The sequence below is a fragment of the Melanotaenia boesemani genome, chromosome 1, assembly GCF_017639745.1.
Source record: "Melanotaenia boesemani isolate fMelBoe1 chromosome 1, fMelBoe1.pri, whole genome shotgun sequence".
Classification (NCBI taxonomy): domain Eukaryota; kingdom Metazoa; phylum Chordata; class Actinopteri; order Atheriniformes; family Melanotaeniidae; genus Melanotaenia; species Melanotaenia boesemani.
This window is the reverse complement of record NC_055682.1, coordinates 34,904,818-34,928,927: the sequence shown is the minus strand read 5'-3', so window position 1 is coordinate 34,928,927 and position 24,110 is coordinate 34,904,818. Positions and strand designations below refer to the sequence as shown.

At 40.9% G+C, this 24,110-nt stretch overlaps 1 protein-coding gene across 1 annotated transcript in view; it reads right to left on the bottom strand.

Annotated features, from left to right (window-relative positions):
- Positions 1-1,367: 1,367 nt before the first annotated feature.
- The window catches only part of LOC121645680 (solute carrier organic anion transporter family member 3A1-like), a 44,112-nt gene continuing 21,369 nt past the window's right edge, over positions 1,368-24,110 (bottom strand). Inside the window, exons 3-10 of the mRNA XM_041994280.1 lie at positions 9,127-9,222; positions 8,595-8,864; positions 8,300-8,464; positions 6,922-7,120; positions 6,695-6,830; positions 6,394-6,566; positions 4,868-4,932; positions 1,368-4,588 (exon numbers count right to left, since the gene is read on the bottom strand). Coding sequence (XP_041850214.1) covers positions 4,212-4,588; positions 4,868-4,932; positions 6,394-6,566; positions 6,695-6,830; positions 6,922-7,120; positions 8,300-8,464; positions 8,595-8,864; positions 9,127-9,222 — 1,481 coding nt within the window. The 3' untranslated portion in view covers positions 1,368-4,211. The remainder of the gene's footprint in view (positions 4,589-4,867; positions 4,933-6,393; positions 6,567-6,694; positions 6,831-6,921; positions 7,121-8,299; positions 8,465-8,594; positions 8,865-9,126; positions 9,223-24,110) is intronic.

The following is a 24,110-nucleotide window of genomic DNA, read 5'->3' as shown; positions in this document are numbered from 1 at the left end:
CAAAGGCAACATGCTGCCTAAAGGCTCAAACCAAAGGATTATCTTTATATGAAGAGTTTTCTGTTTATCAGGAAAGTAAAAATTATAGCAACAGAATGAACAAATTATGGTCATATTTACAGGAAATGTGGTCATTGTTGGCAAAATGTCACTAGAAACACCTTAGGTATAATGCTTTTTCAACAAGTCATATTTTGGCAGGAAACTCTTCATATGGCAACAATCCGATCACTACAGTTGCGCTATAAAAGTCAACCACAAAGCAAGGCCATCAAAAGAGAATAATGAGAAAAATAGAATGTAGAAAACATTTACACTCTCAAGTTATTTTCTCATCACAAGGCAAAACATCTCAAGCACATTTAGGTGCCAAAAGAAACAGTCCTGTTGCCGCAGGTGAAAACAAGGTCAAGCAAGTGCTGTCACACTTGCCAACGCGTTTGACACACCTAGAATATGTTGGCTTCTTTTTCGCGAGTGTTGAATGTTACAGTGCACAGGTTGATATGGCACAACATGGCTCCCATCCGAAAGTCTCAGAGAAGAGCTTGACACGCAGGCACAGTCATGGTGCTGCAATCTGTGCAGTTTGGCTCATTTTCTGCAGTCAACCTCATCTGCTTCACGATGTCAAGTTCTAGTTCAACACTGGTGCCACCTAATTCAAGCAAAGTGTTTTTATGTGGACCAAAGCAACAGTTATCAGCTTTGCCACTGATGATAAGAGAGATTAATCTAAATTAGAGAAGACTTTCACTAGAAGAAAAGTCCTACATATTAACAGTTATTACATCCTAAATAATACCGTTTTCTAAACCAATATACAATATGCTATAGGCAATATCTTTCTGGGACACTTTTGTACGATACGCTGGAAGTAAGTTAAGGGATATTACAGAGAGGCTACAAACAGCTGGAGGAAGTGCTCCAAGCTCCAGCACTGAGACACAGATCTCTGCAGGACATTACAGAACACTTCTATGGTGTCACTTTGGCACTTGTATGGTACTACTATGTACAGAGGAGTCAGCACTAGGACACATGGGATGTTACAGATTTCAAAGACAGAGCCACCTGTAGAAGGTTACAGAGGGGATGGTGGCCAGATGTTCGCATGCTCCTCCATCAATAAAACCTCCAAATTTATTTTTAATTGTATGAACATAGCTGCATTGGGTCCAGCTGTTTTTATTGTCCTTCTAGGAGCCACTGTTCCCATCATATAGGACTGTATGGTCAAATTTTAAGCTTGAGCATATTCTTGTTGTTGTTCTTCTTAAAACACACACACACACACACGCATATATATATATATATATATATATATATATATATATATATATATATATATATATATATAAGCAAAGCAAAGCAAGTTTTAGTTTTAAAGGGAAATAATGCAACTTTTGCTAGCATATTTTACTGACTTCCAGGAGCTGAAAATGGCAAAAGCTCACAAATTTAATGTTTAATTGTTGTATGTAGTAATCAAAAAAGATGTAGGTTAAGAAATGAGATGTGGAGGTTTTGCAAGGCTGCAAGTTTTTGTAATGTTGGAAAAGAGGCCGGCTAGCTGTATACCCTTATTTCCAAACTTTAATCTAAGCTAATTTGACTGAAGGTTCTTGCTTCTTGCTACTTTATTGTTGTGACTGTAAAATGAATCTTCTAGTCTTTTAACCAGAAAGCATCTAAGTGTATTTTCCAAACACCGGACCCCCCCCCCAATATAGGCTTAGGAAATAAAATCTGCTGTAATAATGGATTTTTTGATGCAAAATATACCAAATACTTACAGAGTAAGTCTCAAAACACTACAGTATATTTGTAAAAAAAACAAAAAAACATTAACCTCTTCAACAAAAAAGTAAAAGAAATTAAAATAAATAACAAAATCACAATGCAGTATGCATTAAAACGCTCTTCCATAATCAAATAATAGATTTAGGAGGCCATTCATGTATGTTATGTGTTTTACCAGTATGATGGCCAACAAACCCCAGAGTCTGTGCATCTCAGTTATGTCATACTGAATATCTTTTTATCTATTTTATTTTCTTATGCATGCATTACTAGCATGCGTTTAAGTTAACAATTTCTAGCAGGATACTGTGTCCCCTGACAGGTAGCCCAACACAATTAAGAGGTTGAGGATGTTGTGTTGGCTCTGTGTTCTACTTGAGTGCCTTCACACTCATAATGTGAGCTTTGCCACTGATGCTGATGCTGCTGACAAGGGCACTGCAGCACGTACCTTTGAGACTATTAATCGCAAAGTCCCCTGCATGTTATTATCATGTTGCTTTGTAATCCATGCATATCTGCGGCAGCGGCCATCCCCATAAGTATTACACCACTTTGTTAAACTGCATTTCTGCATGTATGTGGAATTGACATTCATTTTCTTGCCAGAATTATTGTAGTGATGCAGTCAAAGAAGTTGTCTTAATGAAATGTCACAGGAACTTGAAATGCTAATCTTCCTCATTATTATTTTAAAGAAAAAAATAATTAATTTGTGTTTTAATTACATGTTTAAATGTGCACTTTAGTAAAGAAGTAAAAAAAAGAAAAGAAAAGAACACAGTTCTGGGGCTTTAAGAAGGAAAATTGGTCTCATCCAGCATTCACATCAAAACACACAGTAAAGGGATAATTATTAAACTCTATAGTCATATGCTTAAAGTATGTCCACAAATAAAAATGTTTTTTGTTTAAATACTGTAAACCTCACTCCTAAAAAATTGTCTTAAGATAGTTATAAATTTAGTAAAATAAAATTCAAAACCATTTCATTTCATTCATCTTCCACTGATTTCCTATTCTGACTTTAAAGTCTGAGTAAAGCAAAATCATAGCTCTGCATGAAAACCAGAACTGTGTTCTATTGGACTGTTAAAATAGTTTTTCATTGATTTTTAGAGCAAGTCTAAAACCACAAATCCAAGACACAATGGAACTGCCTCCACCCCTAACACTCAAATACTGTAAGTGGGCCGACTATGATTCACTAGCCTCACACTAGCAATTAGCTAGCTAACATTTGCCTCCATCATGGAAATGCATCTTCCTTAGATGCCAGAATTTGGAGAATCTGGGTTGGCATAAATTGAAGAGGAACAATAACAGCAAGGAGTTACACTAAAATGTCTCACCACTGCAGACCTGGCAACACTAGTTTTAGTTGACAGTACGTGAATGTCCGCATTTTTGTGCGGAGCTGCAGTGGTAGAGAGCTCAGAATCCCAGCTAATACGTCTACTGAAGACCATTAGGATTAACAGTTATACTGACACACTTGTTACCCCCGCTGATGTGCTCACACTGCTGAATCCCTGAAGGACATACCCATCATGAAAATATCAATTGGAGGGTGATTCATTATCTGTAGTTGCATTTGGGATTTCACTTCTAAGCATTTTGCTTTGATTAAAATGAACTCTGCTCTGTTTTCCGCTTGTGTTTCATTTGAGCAGATCTGAGATCTGTCAATCAGTGTGTGAGAGCAGAGCACTGCTCATTTTCCTGGGATTTTGAGACCTAATTCAGTTTTTTTTAATAATTTATGTAGGCTGAATGGTAAACAACGTAGAGTTATTGCTGCATTACTCAGACTTTAATCTTTCAGAAATGTTCCGGTTTTGTAAAATGGCTTATAAATAGACTTTTGCATTGAGCCGAAACTGAATGAAAGTTGGGCAGGTTGTTAACACATTGGTGTGTTAAGAATCCCTCTGCAAGACTGCAAGATTTCAAGAGGGGTGCAAACTGCACTTCATCAGTGTGAAAAAAGTGTGTTATTGTCATTCTTTTTGCATCTTCTGGTAACCGGACCTGAGAAATACCACAGAAAATAACCTTTCTGATAAAGCTTGGGTCTTTTAGTAAATCTGATTGTGGTTTTTACGAAGGGCCATCTGCTGGCCTTTTTCCCCTTCATACTGTCAGTCTCAACTTTGCTGTCAAGGGGAAAATATCCCCAAAAGACTGAAAAGAAGTTTGTAAGCCAGCTTATGATTTCATCTGACAAAAATGTGAATATTATGAGTTTTAGGGGTCATCGTTTAGATTTTTTTCTATCAAATGGTCTGATGTTTTGAATGTGAAGGAAATTAGACCCTTATTGAGGCCTTGCTCTAAACAGATACAACTTGAAAGAAACATTAATGCACATCAGTAGCTTCAGTCTGCAGTCCCAGAGCAGAGTGCCACTATAAAACTGACTCCATGTTGTCGCACATCTCATGGTCCTCTAAGTTGTATATGAACTTTGTCCTGTTGGTTGGGTTCTGGGTAATCTCTTTGCCCAAATTGTCCAAAGTCACATTGGAGGAGAAGAGTTCAGTGGGCGTGAGGTACCCCTCGCTGTTCTTGATGTATTTCCTGTAGTTCTTTCTCAGACAGTGCCACGTGGTGGTGTACAGGACAAAAGCGGATGCCTTGAGAACGATGGCGATGCTGACATAGAGATGCCTGTAGGCCACGTTGTCGTACAGCATGCAGGCTCCCTTCTCTCCGCAGACAGAGCTCCAGAACAGACAGGTGGAGTCGATGCCCATGCCGAAGATCAGAGGGGGGGGGATGAAGCCTGGAGCAGAATGGGATGGTGGACAGACAGCAGGTCAGAAAGCCAAGAAGAGAACCAGTTTGTGCTCAAGTTCCAACTGGATGTGGTTCGACAATCTGATGAAGTTCATTGCAAGAAAGGTGAAAAATTGCCCTGACGTTTACATCACAGAGTAAAACTCCAGTAGCACAAACTCAACAGAGAAAGAGAGACTTACTGCAGGATGTGCACCCAAACAAATGTAATTTGTGGATATGGATGCAAAATAGGATTGAAACATGCAAATGTTGAGTTTCTTACCGATCAGCCTTAAAAGCAGGAACAGAACTCCAAGGGCATATGATTTAAGCTCCGGGCTTACAGTTCTGGAAGGAAAAGACAACAAGAGAAAAGTAAAAAGAAATTAAAGTGATCCGAAAGCAGCACATTTTGTATTCCAGTACTGTAGCTGTTATTCTGAAGCTGACCTCTGGACATAATGGCAACTTTTACAACTTACAGCAACCAGGCTGCATCCAAACACAGTGAATCTTTATTTTAGTGGTTTTCTAAATGGTTGTAATGACAGGCCGAGTTTGCAGCAGGAGACTGGTTTCTTTTTTTTTTTTTTTGTTCTGCTTTCTTAGTGTCGCTACAAGTTGTACACAGATATTTTAGTCGTTATTCTGGGCCAGCGGATATTTAGCTTTTTAGCCATAATTAGCCAATCATGTCCTGGTTGTGTTGCATGGACTGACACCATTTTTTTAGATGAAATATTTTTGGTGAAAAAAAAATAAATAAATAAATAAACAATGTTTGCAGTATAAAATTAAAACTCTGGAAAGGTTTTTTACAGACTAAAAACTCTTTAGTGAAAGTAAATGGCAAAAGCAATCAGCCTTCGGCCAGATTGTTCATTTTAAAGTTGGTATTAGCAATAATCACATTCGTAATCCCTGCAGTTTTAGTCAAAATGATTTCCAGCTGAACTACTGAACTGACACAGAAGTAATAACTGCAACAACGTCTTAATGTTGAAGCTTTTTTTCAGCAGTCTGCTCTCCTCAGTACTATGCATTTAATGAATTTAACGGATTCTAGGAGCCTTTTAAATGGCAGATTTCAGAGTTCTTTTGCATTGTTGGACATGTGTTTCTGAGTGTTGTTCCACTAAGTGAGCCAGGACCTTCACCCCAAACAGTTTCCTGACACCTTTTTAAAATCCTTCTGTACTCCTAATTATTCCTCCAGTACCAGAGGCAACAAACAACCTCACAGAATGATATAAAAGTGTGTTCTGCTTTAGCTGTAGTTTCTTTTCTTTTTCATTTTCTGATCTCTAAAGAAAGAAATGCACTGCATTCCCAAGAATTTCTGGATTTATCAGCTGTTACATCTGATTTCACAGTTTTACAGCAAAATGCCTTTAATAAACTGAAAGTGTTTGGTATCACAATAACAATTTATTTGAATTGTTCAACCGGTGAGCATCTTCTATACTTCCTGTGCGCTTTGCATGGTGGGAGATAAATGCTCAGTAACAGTATGTCCAAAATCCCTGAGTCTTGATTGAGTCTTTATTTTTTACCTGTACTATGACTTTAACCATTTCAGTAACAAGTACAAGAAAAAGAAATTATTTCTTTACACATCTGTTCCATTTCGTGTTCTGCGGGGAGATTGTTCTGAGTTATTACCTGTGACATAACATTCCCCTGTGTGTCAGTATTTCTCTGTATGTCATCATGATGAATCACTCCTTTACTACTCATGTGACTCCTTCATTGAGCCTTGAGCTTCTCCAAATGTCAACAGCTCCCTCTTGTGGACCATTAGCATCTCACCTGATGAGGATGATGACGGAGGGTGTCTGAGCCATGGCTCCGATCATGCTGCACACACAGATGACACACAGGAAGGTGAGGAAGGCCTGCTGACAGCCGGGACTGGGACACTTTCCCGGTAAAGCCACTGCCTCTTCGGTGGTGCTGGATATGCATGCACAGCTGCTCAGATTCTGGCACAAAAACAAGAAATGAGGTGAAAATATCATGATGTGGTTTCTTTTCAAGATGTAAAATGTTTGAGAACCAATTCTCATTCACAAATATGACCTGGCCAAGAGGCCCAGTAGGCCCCACTCACTGGTTTGGTGCAGCCAGCAAAGCAGGCTGAAAGGTACGTGACTCTGTTGGAGCCACAGACGGGGCTCACCGATGCTGTGTAGCAGTTACAGTTACTGTTGCAGGACGCCTCAGGCCGCTGCCACGACTGCAGCGTCCTATGGAAGCCAACAAAGATCATGTTAGGGATTAAACTGCATAAACAGCTTACATACAATGTTGACATCATGTTTATTAACGCGATCATACTCGTTGATGTAGGCCACGGTAACCCCAGCAACGGGTCCCGTGTCACAACCCAAGAAGAGAAAAGAGATGTAGCAGGCAGTGGACACCAGGTTGACCAGCATGGCCATGCGGACGGCACCCAGAGCGGACAAGTTCAGCTTCTTAACCAGCAGTCCTCCCAGGAAAATACCCAAGCAGGCACAGGGGATGGCCGTCATACCTGGAGAAGGAAGCACAAACGTCGTTTATATTTTTCTTTCTTTAAAACGAAAAAAATAATAATTGTGAAAAAAAATAGATGGGTGAATAAAAGTAGAAACAAAAGATCACATCAATGTGGATATATTAATCATTTTTACATTTTTAATTCTGTGTATGAATCTATTTTCAAAAAGCAAAACAACCTATCATTTATTATTTCACTTATTACTCTCTCTTTAGTCATCCATGTAATTTTCTGAATCGCTTGTGCTTTTTATAATTAGAGAAGAATCTTGTCTTCAATTCCTGCACACAGGATCTCCACAACAGGACTCAATGCAGTCTTGCACATGCTCAGTGTGACTGTGGTTTGTGAGGGAGGAATTGCTTCCTCTCTGTACATGAAGACCATTATCTGATCATCTGGCCATTGAAAGCTCTATTTCAAAATTACTGAGAGAAGCTGCTGACATGTTGGATGCCTATAGTTCTTGCTGGCTGCACAAGCAAATTGCTATCACTTACTGTGTCCATTTGACATGATTCTGGCTTCTGCATCCCATTTGAACCTCCATTAAATCTCTCGCTACATTATTGTCCTTTCTAAAAATGATCACTGCACCTTGTTTCTAAGTTCAATACTTTTTAATCTGAACAAAGTGGTTTCAGGTAGTAAAACTAGCTACAAATTCCCAGTGATGAAAATGGCAGAAAAACCATCACAGCTGCTATAATTCCTGATCACCAGCAAAGATGCTTGATATCTTTTCATTTAAATTGTTCTAGCTTGACTGCGCTCCCTAATGCTGTACACATGGAGCTTTCTGATACTGAAACAACCCTGAATGCTTTTGTGGGGCATTTAAAGCTGTGGTTCATGTTTTCTAAACTATTAACTGGATGCCAACCTGCAGGCTGCACTTTAATTTAGGTGGTAGGCATAGCTTAGGCATCAAAGGATCTGGCTTTTCAGGATGCTGACATATGATCAGATTTTTATTAATTTCTATAGTTCTATGAGAATTTATTTTATTCAAATCTGTTTATATACTTTTAATTTACCTATTTATTTTTCATCTTTATTCTTTTACATTTTATTGTTTTTGTTCCACTCCGTTCCACACTTATCGACCTTCCTGTTGGATGATTTAATAGTAGAACAAAATACTTGCGCCCCACATTTAGTCAAAGTACGTACCGAGCAGCTGATTGGCTGAGGAGGTGGTTAGGTTAAACTGTTGTTCAAGATATTTGCCCAGAAAGGCAGCAAAACCAGCAACCACAGCTATCTCCATACAGGCTGCCAGAGTGATGCAGCTGAACACTGGATTGGAGAGGAGGTGCCTGGTTACCCGGGGGATCACTGGGTCCACAGAGAGGAGGAAAAAAAAGAGCAAAACACATAGAAGTTATAAGCAGTAAAAGAAGAGCTAGAATAATTGATTAAACTATTTGTGTTTAATTTAAATATGGCATAAATTAAACCTTCGTACCTCTCAAATGCTCCCAGACTGAGAGTCCACTGCTTGTATCAAAGCCACAAATGGCCCCGTTGGGTTTGGAGCCCTGGTACTCCATGGACATAGAAGAAGGCAGCATGGCTTGCTCACTCTCCCCTCCACCGTCCATGTCCTGCACGTCCAGTGCCTGGGGAAAGCCAAACATGAAGAGGGCCGACAGAAAGAGTAAGGCACCGCAAAGGAGGAAGCCGCCCCACCATGCCCCGATCCAGCGAGGGTCATCCGGGGTGATGTCCAGCTTACCTGGACAGAAGGCAGGACAATTATTCAGCATTTATGTGTTCCTGTAATGTCTCTGTTAAAAAGTAAAAATTATTTTAAAGATGTTTCATTCTGTCTTTATTTATATTTTACTGTTTTTGTAAATTAGTTTTCCTTCGTTTACAAGTAATAAGTGAAAAGAAATAACAATAATAATAAACTTTCACCATGTAAACACCCTTTTGTTAAAAAAAAAGGTGTTTGTGTAGCAACTTCTTTTTATCTTCTTATTTTGACAACTTACTGGTGTCGAAGACAGCATCAACATAGACTTTGGTACAGACAGAACCTAAGATGAAGCCACAGGCTGGGCCGAACACTAACGTTGAAAATAAGATACCTGGACAAAAAACAAACAAACAAAAGAGCAAAAAAGGCAAAGTGATCAGGTTAGCAGCAGGTTATGCAGCAGGGGCAAAAATGATATTTTACTGCTAGTGCGATAAAATCAAAGTAAGTGAAGAAATGAGCATTCAGTTATCAATCCAGTTTACATCATCGTCCACCAGAGGGCAACATTGCATCAAGTGTTTCCTACTGGGCTCCTTTTAAATGTGAAGCATGCTAACAGAGAAATAGTTTTTGTTCAGCTTTTTGGATCACTTGTGCTGTGTTTGCTGTATGTGATAAACTCTATCCCAAATATTTTTAAATATCCAACCAAAGGATTTGACAACATTACTGATCTAAGTCTAGATTATCCAGCTGAGTCATAAATTATCAAGCAGGAAATGGGTTCTTAGCATAAGAGTATAATGGGCAGGGAGCCACTAAAACGGCAGCTCTATGACTATTGAATGAAAAAGCTCTCTGGCTGTGGTGCAGAGGTTTCCATAAAGCATCAGATTCAACAGCATTGTGTATGTTTGTGTGTGGTGGGTAAATCTGTTATGTGGTAAACAGAACAATAGTAGAGGCTCTCAGCAAGTGCTGATAAGTAGCTCAGAGAAGAGGAGGGGGTGCTCCTCCGGACAAAACAAAAGGACCTGTCAATTCTCCTGGGATGGATTTAATGATCAGTACTATTTTTCATAGTGGCATGGCGCTCTAAATACTGGATAAAACAAGTTGGAACCTTCTTTTAATTCTAAGGTTTTATATATCAGGACATAATTCTAAAAAAAGCATGTCTGAAACCTTAACAATAAACAGATTAAATAGCAGCAAGGTCTTGCTAATCAAAGACACTTGATTCATTCATTATTAGCAGGTGTGGATACTTCTATAAAAGCAGAAGTTTACACAGTTTTTTGCTCTGCAACATTCAGATGTGTGCTACCACAATGCCATGGAGGAAAGACATCAGCAATGATATTTTGGAGTCTGTTATTCTGCTGTGAGAAAATCTATTTGCAAGTGGAAAACATGCAGAACAGCTGCCAATCTTGCCAGAAGCAGGCATCCTTACAAGTTCAACCCAAAGTCAGTCCATGCAAATCTTAGAGAAACTGCAAAACCAACAGAAGTGCTACATTTCAGGCTGCATAGGATCAGTTCATATTAAATGTTAAAGGTCCCATATTATGCAAAATTCACTTTTTAATGGTTTTGGAACAGTCATACTGGTCCCCCCGCATGTGTAGGAGACCCGTAAGTGTGAAACTCTTTCAGGCGCTCTCTCTCCCCCCTGCTCCACCTCTAGGGAAGTAAGCGCTGAATTGAGCGAGTTTGAAAGCCTGTACGTTAAGACGTCATAAGGGACAATAACCACTCCCCACAGAGCGACGGACCCGCTTACCGGCTCTCAAAGCCCGCCCTCTAAAAATCACCTAGCGCCCAGTGTTTTTCCCTCTTCGGCAACCCTCGTTAGCGGACATGGCTAAGCGACAGAAGCACTGTCCTGTTTGTGGCTGCATAAATGAACACGAAAACGTTTTTTTACTTCCATCCACTGAACCCACGAGGACTGAGTGGATTAATTTTATTTTTGGAGGAAATGTACCAGGAAAACTTCCAAAGGTTTTGCATGTCTGTGGCCAGCATTTCAAAGAGGACTGTTTCCACAACATGGGGGCATGGAAAGCAGGCTTCGCCAACCGTTTGAAGCTGAAGCCAGGTTCAATACCAACTGTCCGTGACACAGCTGGAGAGGTAAGAGCTGGCAGTTATTTTATCGTTTCGGCCTTATTAGTCTGATAGCTTGAAAATATATTAGCACTGTTGTAAATGTAGCCAAGTCACTGTTTCTACTGTTTGTATCCGGTGCCATTGTGCATCAGATTGATGAGCGTAGCTAGCTGTGTTCTCCGTGCGTCGCGGTTTGGGTCGGTAATGGGGGCTTCAGGAATGGGTTCCGGTGTTCCGGCGTTTGTTTATCCTTCACTACGCTGTAATCAGCGTCTAGTTACCGCTAAGGCCTAACCTGTCAATCACCTCATGACGGGCGATGCGATGGGCGGAGCCAACAGCTGAGCTGCTCCACCAGGGTTCCGCCCACCATAAACGGCACATTTCTGAAGCTGCTAAAAAGAGGGAGGTGAAGAGAAGCCGCTGCACTCAAACTGAGGGTCGATTTGTCCATACCATGGCGGAAATATTTCATTTAGATATTAATGAATGGTCTCAGATTGGGAATAAAGTGTATAATATGGGACCTTTAAAGTTTGTGACAGAACAATTAGAAGGACAGGGTTGCCATGAGAAAGGCTCTTCTCTCTCCAACAGCACAGCTTAAGTTTGCAAAGCTGCATCTGAACAAACCAGAAGACTTCTGTAACAATTGTCTAAAAATGTTCTGGTTAAATTAGTTGAGGAAGGCCACAGGAAGTAGCTGAAACATGTCAAGGTAAAGGGCTATAGACTTTTATTTCTTAACTGTCTTACCAAACGGAACCTTTGTGTAATGTAACTTCTGCAATAATCTCCTTTGGACAGATAACACTGAAGTGGAGATGTTCAGTCATAATGCACTGCAACATGTTTGGTGAAAACCAAACAGCATATCAGCACAAAAACCTCACACCAACTCTAAAGCACGGAGGTAAAGTAATGATGATCTGGGCTTATTTCACAGCAACAGGAACAAGGCACCTTGGAGCCACTGAGTCAACCATGAACTTTTCTGTACTCCCATGTAATTTAGAGCCAAATGTGAGGTCATTTGTCCTACAGGTACAACTTGGTTGAATCTTTGGCAGATTTTCACACTTTGGCACCTCAAACAAAGGCTAATTCCGCATTCATCTTGCATCCTGTCTCGTCTTTGAGCTCTCTCCAGTCAGTAAAAGTCAGTCTGATGTTGGCTTATCTCTTGTTTTGCCTCTGTCTTTCTTTTCCTCACTTCATCTAATAATGTCCTCTTGGTTTTTTTGCTTAATCAGACACGATGCACATTAAAGATAACTAGTGTGTCGACATCAAGTTACATGAAGCAAACATTTTTTTTGGTCAATTTGCCAGGATGCACAAACAAAAAAACAAGCAAACAATCAATCAATAAATAAAAACTGTGAAGTGCAATTTCTCAGCTTTGGGATGTTTAAGACCATTTACATAATAAATGTCTGAGTGCCATCAAAACAAGTCAGAAGCCTATTGTTTTAGGGTCAGAAAGTTATGTAATGTTGCTTAGAGAGAACTATGCATGAACAAATGCCAGAAAACCTCAATGGACTTAGAGTGAGCAATTTCATAAAGAAAAGTGGACCAATATCTCTTCATAACTGGAAGCACTCAGAGCGTGCACACCTCCATGCTATCATAATTTTTTTTGACAATGTTCGTGGACATTATTGTTGAGTTGGAAAATCTAATGGCAAAAATGTCCATATGTCCCCATTATAAAGAATCCTTTAAAACAAATTCCTTGATCCAGGTGGTAATCTGGATCACCCCCAAAAATCTTATCACATTTTGTTGCTAACAGACAGACAGACACCACCAAATGAGAAGTTGACAACATCATACAGGAAATTTTTATTTCTGTTAAAGGTGGTTTTCCAAGTTATGAGGAGTACTTGGTTTTTCACTGTTTCTCAATTTTGGCTTTTTTAAGTGAATAAAAACATGGTGCAGCATATTTTATTGTAAACCTGAAGTTATATTTACTTGTTTTTAAGACAGTCTTAAGTTAAAAACTGTATGAATTATTATTATTATTAAATAAATAAATAAAAGATCTACTACCTATTTTACATGATTGTATGTTGTAGTTTCCATTCATAGAGAATGATGGAGAGATGACACGCAGTCATGTAATAAACAGCACATACATATACCACAAAATAACTGAAAACCAAAACTGACATTAAAAATGAACATTTCCACTTATAGCATTTATAGTCATTTTCAAAGTTTAAAAAGAAAAAAACAAACAAACAACAACAAAAAAAAAAAAAACAAGTCACTTAAAAAAAAAAAAGTAATGAAATTTAAACATTTCTCAAACCTCAAAATCCATAATATTCAAACTAGGGTTTCAGATTTCATTTATTGACTACTAGAACTTCAGTATCATCAAGAAAGTACTGAAACTCTTAGACAAAGATCATATAGCCTACTATTGAAAAGAAACACAAATTTAAAAGTAAAAAAGTAAAAAGCCTTCACTGTCCTACAAGAACATTGTGGAAAACAGGTTACTGATGTACGTGTGAGCAAAGAGCATGCTACGTTTAAAACATTGCTTTGTACCAAACTTTGCTTGTTTATTGAAGCAGATGAAGTAGGATAAAAAAACAACCTAACCTGTTTCTCTTCTTGTGTAATTTTATCAGGTGTTGTTTTTTTTGGCTCTAAAGGAACCATGTACAAATGCTCCAGCACTTTCTACTGGTCCCTGTTATTGTTAGAATTATGCAAGATAAAAGACTACGATATACATTAGACTCAATTTTCTTGCTTTCAGAAAATACCACTGTGTTCGACAGAACCCTATCATCATTTCAGCTTTGAAGACAAAAAACACTCAGGTTAGGCTAATAATTTAATCTCATTTGGTCCTGGGTTCCATTGAATGCATAGTCATATATTTTAATTAAATAAAAGTAGATAATGATACAAACAGTTCTTTAACAGAAAAGTCCTGAATTAAAGCATAGGGTGAAATGTGTATGAGTGAATAAAGTACATGTTAAATGTAAATAGTATTTAGTGGAACACACAAAAAACGTGGTTAGAAGGATTTAAGCGAATGGACATCATCCCATCTGATTCTTTATAGTGGTTTGGTTTAGTCCAGTTTTCTCGCCTCCTCCTCCCATACTCAGTAAGCTTGATTTCCTCAGCTGATTTCTGGTAAGTACATGTTAATTACATGAATATGCACCCTCCAAGAATCAGAACTGATGAGAAGATTTAGTATTTATAGAATCTGAACAATTATCAACCTCAGTGCTAAGAAGAATTACGTTTAGAAGCTGGTGGACAATTATGAAAATACCTGGGAAAAAGGTACGCCTACTAAACACTAGTTTTCTTCTAGTGTTGTTGCCATCTTATTCTATGAAGAACCGCAAGGAGGTCTGAAAGCCGATTGGAAAGAAATCGTTCTCATTACTGCATTGTGCAGCCGCTTACTGACTGATTTTCTGTCATGCTAAGCTTGGTTCAGCAGAGCTGGTCTGGACTCAGATGTAAATAAGAAGTATGCAGTTACAACTGGACCAACTCATTGGCCAACTAACGAACCAACCTCCCAGTTGTAGTCAAATCACCCGGGACAACTAATCCATACAGTATCCAAAGTAGGATAGCTGACAAGTACACACACATACACATCTGGTTTATAAGACCATGGTGGCTCTCCATTAACACAATGAATTCCCTGGCACCTTACTTTAACATTCACCATCATAACTTAATGCCTAACTCTAAATCTATCCATAATAAACCTCAAATATCACTTCACATGTACTAAATTGTTTTCATTACGTATATGGAAAGTCCCTTTAAGTTGGTGTGCAGAATCCTCTCCCCATCATTTGGGAAAAACAAGTACATACACACACACACACGTCTGGTTTATATTAATGTGTGGGCTTTCCTTTGACTCAATGCATTCTCTAACCTTTACCCTACACCTAACCATAACCTAACTTTAACTTTAAACCTTAAAACTGAGACTTAAACATAAAAAATAATATTGCTGTTGGGATTAAACTGCTGTCCCCACAACTTCCCACAAATTGGTGTGAAGTCAGATTTTGGTCCCCATCATATGAGTAGAAAAATATACAAACACAATGAACCAGCATAAAATGTTGGTTCTCAGCCTATCAAATCTAAAGTCCACCATCAATCAATACTCTTTGGGCCTGGTCATCCAAGCAGAATGTATTTTGGCCCTAAAACATTCAGTACTTTGTAAACTAAAAGCAGTATTTTGAAGTCAATTCTTTGATAGACAGGAAGCCAGTGTAAAAACCACGCCCTGTACCCCATCTTCGATCCCTCTCTTAAGGACATTAATGACCATTGTCAGCCCAGATAGCACGGACCAGCTGCTGAGTGCGCTGCAATGTGCACATTAGTGCACACAGCACGCATAATAAAAAGTGCCACAGGAGGCACATTCATGTGATCAATATCGCTTTGGCTGAAAGTTTTAATTCATCAATAAAACTTTTACTTTGTCACATATTTTGCTCTGCAATCAGCTCTAGTGTCTCATACCCAGTATTCCAGTCATCTACTCCTCACAGTAAGTGAGCAGTACCAGTTGCTAAATACTGGTCAGAGGCATCTCCTGTGCTGAGGTTTTATTATAGGCTATTTGTTTTGGAACTTCATATTATATCTTGTCACTTCCTCTTAACCCCATCTGGTATTGCATTTACTGTTTAGCAAATACTCTTCCATATATATATTTAAAAATATTTATTTAATTCATAACAAGAAAAAAAAAAAAAAAACAAAACAATCAAAACAACAAAATAACACCTGAATGAAAAGGAGCAGAAAGAAGAAAATCTTATATTATCTGCCCCTTTCTCACAAAATAATTAAACCAATAATAAGACACTTTTATGTAACATAAATAATAATAAAATAATGATAAATCCTTCATCACTTTAAAAACTGTGGAGTCATTCTGGTGACATTAGGATTTCTTTGCAGCAATATTTTTTTTGCCACTACCACTAATACCGTATCTCCATTGGGTCAAATTTTATTTTGCGTTTCCGACCTTCCGGCTCTGCTTCTAAAATCTCCATGGTGATACCATAAAAAACACTAAATCCTCATTTGAATACTGCGGTTTTAAACTTGTTATCAACTGTGCCAACATTCTTAGTTTATCACCCGCAAATCATAACATGCAATCGATTTGCGTGTCCATGCGATACTGTGCTCTATATCAGGGATAAACAGCACAGTGTGGTGAGTAAATCAGGGCCTTTAACTTTATTGTGGGTAAAAGCTTCACTATGTCATGTTACATGTGACAAAGGTAAGCGCCTCGAGTTAAACAGCTGATGACAAAAGCAGCGATAGCTACAATAGAGATAAACACAAAGCTTTGTTACACCATGACATAAGCATAATCTTGTAGAAACTATTGTGTTACAACCGTAGACCTAAGAATGTTTGGTTTGTGTATTCAGATTATGTGTGTGATTAGACAGGTGATTCACCAGTACTTTGTCATTATGATGCAAGACAAATGTTAAATTAGCTGTCGTTAGAGGGTGCTTCAAAACTGACTAAGTTCAGCAGTCTAGTGTACTAGCCTGGTGTGAATGCACCCTAAGACTGACCAGTGTTCGCATGTTCACCTGAAAGTGAATAAGGTGTGTAGATTTAATAAGATGTTGGAAACATTCCTCATAGATTTTGCTTCATATTGACATGACAGCATCACATAGTTGCTGCAGATTTGTCGGCTGCACATCCATAAGAATCTCCCATTCCACCATATCCCAAAAGTGTTGGATTGAGATCTGGTGATTGTGGAGGCCACTGGAGTACAGTGAACTCATTGCCATGTTCAAGAAACCAGTTAAAGAAGACTTGAGCTTTGTGACATGGTGCATTATCCTGCTGGAAGTAGCCATCAGAAGATGCTACACTGTGGTCATAAAGCGATGGACATGGTCAGCAACAATAAGCTGTAAACCATGTTGAGTTGGTATTACGGGGCCCAAAGCATGCCATGCCAAGAAAATATACCATTACACCATCAGAAGCCTGATGCATTGATAAAAAGGAGGATAGAACCATGCGTTTGTGTTGTTTATTATTTATTTTTTTATTCTGACCTTACCATCACTCAGGCAAGTTTAACACTAAAAACCACAATCAATTCAAAGTTACTTAAATCCCCTTTTTCCTTCATTCTGATTCTTAGTTTTAACTTCAGTAAATCATTGGGACTATTTCCACATGACTAAATGTATTAAGTTGATGCCATGTGATTGGCTGATTAGGTATTTGTGTTAACAAGCAACTGAGCAGGTGGACCTAATAAAGTGGCCAGTGATTATAAATGTGTGCAGTGTTTATAGCATATTATGGCTTATATATATATATATATATATATATATATATATATATAACCTCACCTGCTAATTGACCCTGACCCTGAATTGGACTAAGTGGTAAAGAAAATGGATGGATGGATGGATGGATGGATGGATGCAAAAAAAAAACCTCTTAAAATGAGAACTGAACACTATGATGCTGTTTGATTTTTCAGTGAAGACAAACAAAGTTTTTACTTTTTCTTGAATTGCTGCTTTAGACTGTCGTTCATTTTGGAAACATCCTGAAGGATTGATTTATGATGTACAAACATCTTTAAATATCTTCTAAAGATAAACATGCCATTAAATTGTTCATCAGAAGCAGAATATAAATCATTCAGCACTTACTGACCTTGCAGTGCTTGCAGAACTTATGCGGTATGACTAAAGGTGCAAACTGTTCCTGCACAAATCAAAGGATTGAAGGCTTTGAAACTTTCTGCCAGAGGACAGAGACCACTACGAAACTGCAGAGTCTGAGTGATCTTGAGAATAAATGAGAAATTGAGACGAACACAGTACATTACAGCACAATTAAATCACTTCAGTAAGGACTTCTTTAAAATCAGGATAACACTTCTATGGATAGTCCTTTATAAATCTAACCATCAGTACATTCAACCTTGGAATAAAAATATATACATCCATCCATTTTCTGCCGCTTATTCGTAGTCGGGTCGCAGAGGCAGCTGCCTAAGGCTGGGCTTACACCAGAAGACTTTTAAAAGATTTGCACAAGACTCTGAAAGACTACCAGCTCACATCTAAAGACCAATGTTTAGAGTCTTAAGTCTCAGCCTAGTCTCAGACTGAGATTTGACAAAGACTGTGAATCTATAGGGTCACAAATTACAAGACTGCAACTAGATTCTTTTAGCATTTTTTGTGACATGTTGGACAGTTGATATGGAACAGGGCTGATCTGCACACAGTAAAGCAAGCAAGGGGAGAGTTTCCCTCCAGGAGGGAATTACACATCATCATTACTAAGTGTGGCTTTGCATCTCCACCAGGTGTTACACCGACTCATCAGAATCTGGAGGGATGAATGAGTTTTTATTCTCTTATTTGTTAGATCATTATACTGTAACACATAAATGATCCACAGCAGACATTTACTTCTAATAACCACCCGCTCCTCTTTCTGGACGGTCCACCGACGACGTTTCATCACCGCTTCTTGTTCGTCTTTTTTTTTTTTCCCGTTCTTTTTTGCCGGTGGTCTGAATGTCGGGATTCCTGTTTCTGCCTTTGTCAGAGCTCATCTATTGGTTGTTGATCATGTTTCGTCACTGCGACTTGCGATAATATCTAACATGTTAGAAATTGTCGCAGATCCAAGACTGGAGAAAGATTGACGTTACCAGATCACACCTAACAACCGAGATGACAGGAGCGCACTGTGACTCCAGCAAAACTCCTAAGATTTCCTAAAGACTTCCGTTTTTAGTCTGCGACCGTGAAAATCGTTTGGTGTGAGCCCAGCATAAGCAGGGAAACCCAGACCTCCCTCTCCCCGGCCACATTCACCAGCTCATCCGGAGGGATCCCGAGGCGCTCCCAGGCCAGCCGAGAGATGTAGACCATCCAGCGTCCTGGGTCTTCCCCGGGGCCTCTTTCCGGTGGGACGTGCCTCACCAGGGAGGCATCTAGGAGGCATCCTAACCAGATGCCCGAGCCACCTCATCTGGCTTCTCTCGATGCGTAGGATCAGCGACTCTGACTCTGAGCCCCGCCCGGATCACCGATCTTCTCACCCTATCCCAAAGGGAGAGCCTGGCCACCCTGCGGAGAAAACTCATTTCGGCCGCTTGTATTCGCGATCTTGTTCTTTCGGTCACTACCCACAGCTTGTGACCATAGGTGAGGGTAGGAACGTAGATCGACCGGTAAATCCAAAGCTTTGCCTTTTGGCTCAGCTCCCTCTTCACCACGACAGACCGAAGCAGAGTCCGCATCACTGCAGACGCCGCACCAATCCACCTTTCGATCTCCCACTCCATTCTTCCCTCACTCGTGAACAAGACCCCGAGATCAGGAGCTCCTCCACTTGGGGCAGGAGCCTATTGCAGACCCGGAGAGAGCACTCCACCCTTTTTCGGCTGAGGACCATGGTCTCGGATTTGGAGGTACTGATTCTCATCCCAGCTGCTTCACACTCGGCTGTGAATCGCTCCAGTGAGAGTTGAAGATCACGGCCCGATGAGGCCAACAGAACCACATCATCCGCAAAGAGCAGAGACCCAATCCTGAGGCCACCAAACCGGATCCCCTCAACACCTCAGCTGCGCCTAGAAATTCTGTCCATAAAAGTTATGAACAGAATCAGTGACAAAGGGCAGCCTTGAGTCCAACCCGCACTGGAAACGATTAGGATTTACTGCCGGCAATGCAGCAAACCAAGCTCTGACACCGGTCGTACAGGGACCAGACAGCTCGTACAAGCGGGTCCGGCACTCCATACTCCCGGAGTACCCCCCACAGGAGTCCCCAGGGGACACGGTCGAATGCCTTCTCCAAGTCCACAAAGCACATGTAGATTGGTTGAGCAAACTCCCATGCCCCCTCAAAGACTCTGAAGAGGGTGTAGAGCTGGTCCACTGTTCCACGACCGGGACGAAAACCACACTGCTCCTTCTCAATCTGAGGTTCGACTATCCGATGGACCCTCCTCTCCAGCACCCCTGATTAGACCTTACCGGGGATGCTGAGAAGTGTGATCCCCCTGTAGTTGGATCACACCCTCTGGTCCCCCTTCATGAAAAGGGGGACCACCACCCCGGTCTGCCAGTCCAGGGAAACTGTCCCCTATGTCCACGTGATGCTACAGAGGCGTGTCAACCAAGACAGCCCTACAGCATCCAGAGCCTTAAGGAACTCTGGGCAAACCTCATCCACCACCGGGGTCTTACCAGCGACAAGCTTTTTAACCACTTGAGTGACCTCCTTCCAAGAGATGAGAGAGCCAGCACCAGCTACACCAGACTGCTTCCTCATCAGAAGATGTGTTGGTGGGATTGAGAAGGTCTTCAAAGTATTCCCTCCACCGCCTCACAACGTCCCGAGTCGAGATCAGCAGCCCCCCCATCCCCACTGTACACAGTGTTGACGGAGCACTGCGTTCCCCTCCTGAGCCCCCGGATGATGGACCAGAATCTCCTCTAAGCCGTCTGGAAGTCATTCTCCATGGCCTCTCCAAACTCCTCCCAGGCACGAGTTTTTGCCTTAGTGACCGCCGAAGCTGCGCTCCGCTTAGCCTGCCAATACCCATCAGCTGCCTCTGGAGTCCCACAGGCCAAAAAGGCCCAATAGGACTCCTTCTTCAGCTTGAGCTTGAACTGCGTCCTAGAGTGTCCTGGTGCCAAGTACACCTTTGGGCACTCTTATGTCTGAACAAGGTGTTCGTTATGGACAGTCCATGACGAGCACAGAAGTCCAGCAAGAAAACACCACTCGGATTCAGATCAGAGGGGCCGTTCCTCCTAATCACGCCCCTCCAGGTCTTGCTGTCATTGCCCATGTGAGCATTGAAATCCCCCAGCAGAACGAGAGAGTCCCTGGAAGGAGTGCTCTCCAACACCCCCTCCAAGGACTCCAAAAAGGATGGGTACTCTGAACTGCTGTTTGGTACATAAGCACAAACAACAGTCAGGACCCGTCCCCCCACCTGAAGGCGGAGGAAGGCTACCCTTTCGTCCACCGGGGTAAACCCCAACGTACAGGCGCCAAGTTGGGGGACAATGAGCATGCCCGCACCTGCTCAGCGCCTCTCACCGGGAGCAACTCCAGAATGGAAGAGGGTCCAGCCCCTCACAAGGACAGTGGTTCCAGAGCCCAAGCAGTGCATTGAGGTGAGTCTAACTATATCTAGCCAAACCTCTCAACCTCGCGCACCAGCTCAGGCTCCTTCCCCGCCAGAGAGGTGACATTCCATGTCCCTAGAGCTAGCTTTTGCAGCCGAGGATTAGACCGCCAGGGTCCCCGCCTCTGGCAGCCGCCCAAATAACACTGCACCCGATCCCTATGGCCCCTCCTGGTGGTGAGCACACAGGAGCTGTACTTCATCTGGTTTCTCCCCAAGACACCTGTTTGCCATGGGTGACCTTACCAGGGGCATGAGCCCCCGACAACATAGCCGCTAGGATCATCAGGACGCACATACTCCTCCACCACGATAAGGTGGTGGCTCAGGGAGGAGAATAAAATATACCACATGATAACTGTTTAATAATGGAGCGACCTTTCGTGCTTTGATGACATTAAAATATTTGGGTCACTGTTATGTGCTCAACAAGTTCTTTCCTTGAAGTAATCATACAGACTAGGCCTGTCGCGATAAGCAATAAGTCAATTAATTGAACGATAAGAAAATAAGAGCACGATAAGTATGCCGGCCGCGATAATTTTTTTTTCGTCCCCCCTTTACCATAGACTGTGTATGACAATAGGTTTCACTATGGAGTATTTCGACTAAACGCTCTGGTTTCTTGCGGAGTGATCTCTCTAGTGTCACACTTGACTGCAGCATGTTGCAGCACGAGCCGGTAAGCCGCATTTGTTTTGCACGGCTGCCAACACGCAATGGCCGTGAGACTTGCGTATTTAAGTGGCTTCTCACGCTCTCGCGCTAAACCTCCGATTCTCATGCTGAAATATGTAAATAATAGATGCAAGCATCTCCTCTTTTATTGTTTCGCTGCTTCCCACATGTAAGCAGAACACACACATTCTAGCTTACGACGTCAGTACAAAGCCCCCACTTCCTGGTCTACCGTAATAACCCCTGTAATCCGCAGGCACATTACGCAAATAGAATCAGCCTATATACTACCGTATATGACAAAATACACATTAAGAGCAATGCCGGCTAATCGAGAGGTTTGGGAGGATTCCCAGTGGGCCGCATAACTTTTGGGCCGGTGTCCCGGCGTATGTGAATGTGGTATCCCAGCTAACTGCTGGGTTGTAGTTACTTATAAGGCCAACAGAGGGCAGAATGACTTTGTTTCACAAGCAGTAGATTTTGAAGAGCAGAAGAAGAACACGGGTTTTTGTTCGATGTAAAGTGCTGAAGTTTGGTTCGTCATTAAAACCGGCATGCTTGTCTACTTGTCTGGAGTTTATTTGAAGATGCAACAGTGAAAAAGGCGCTTTTATTTATTTAGTTTATTGACCTTTGAAAATGTGTACTTGCATTATTACGGCATATGTCACTATATTAGTTGAGAATGGTCTCAAAATGACACATTAGCGCTCTGCGCAATATTATCGTTTATCGCGATAATTTCTGAGAAAATTTATCGTACAGCTAAATTTGTTATCGTGACAGGCCTAATACAGACTTAAGTCAACACTTTTCAACTCCATAATGCAGTATGGCTTCTGTAGCCTGCAGTAACAAATGCAGCAGTGGGGAGGTCGTACTGTGTGGAACAAGGTTCCTCTAACTGGTCACGCTGCCTGCACATGAATAATTTCACACTCAGACTCACATTATGGCAGAGCTGAATCGTTGGCCCTTCGTATCTTGGCAAAGGTGATCCTGAAAGGTGCTCATATAAAACAACCTGGGCCGGTCTGAGCAGACAGCATGTGCTGAGTCAGTGCCCATTCCTTCCTCTGCTGTCCTACAGTGGAAGAGTAATAACCCCAGTGGAGTAAAAACATTTTGCTGCAGTGGACTCAACTTGCAGCCTCACACCGCTTCATTACACGCATTACAGAGATGAATAGAGGATATGATATGATGCAAGAGGAGAGAGGCTGACCCTGTTGGTTATAGAGCTGGACTGCATGCTTTTCTCAGGCTGTTCTTGCAGTGCTTCAATGCAGGGTACTTAAAGGCCTTAGCTGTAATTTTATGAACTGCTGTTGCATTTTAGCACATTGCAGCTGGCCTGCCCCTTTACAGTTGTAATCTAACTCATTCTGAATAACTTGAGGAGCTCAGACTTGTAATAGATTTTCTAATGTAGCACCTTAACGATGGTTCTACTATGATTCAACAATGTCTTGTGACCTAGAAGAAGTAGATAAAGTAGGTTTTGATGCAGAAACGCAGCCTTCTGCTATTTTTCCATTCTTCCTTCTTATTTTGTTGTGTTTGGGGTGTTTTTGTGTTGGCATCATTGAGTACAGGGTAGAAGCATTGATCAAGCACTGATGCAGTAATTACTTAAGAAAATAAGGAACTGTTTACGTTTATTTTCAATCAGCATGAAATCTCATATCATCACTGGTTCCCGAGTCTCATGGAATTGTAATTGTATTGTGGATTTGTTATATCGGCAAACATCGAATCGGTTTTTCATTGAATCAATTTTGTGATCAAGCCTGGGAATTATAGCCTTAGTAAATGGTGTTTAGATGCCAGCATATGTCAGCTTAAGACTATAATGATTAAAACAGTGGTACTGTGGTTGTTACATGGAGGTTTTATTTCTTATAGAATTGCAGAAAAAAAAGATCTTGACACAGGACAGATCATTACTGTGCTAACAGCTGACCAATGTTCCTTCCAAACGCAACACCAAAACACACAAATATTCTCACCAACCACAGTGAGACCAACAAATGGGAGCAGGATCCTGAATCAATCATCACTTTGGCCAACATTGCAAATAATGCAATTAGAGTGCTGACTTGGAGCTACAATTTCCACGTCATACTATATAACAATATGGTGGCATTTTTTGAAGCAATTTCTTTGCACCAGCTTCTGAACTCAGCCAGTGCTGGGTTGTTTATCAGCTGGCTTTCAATTTTT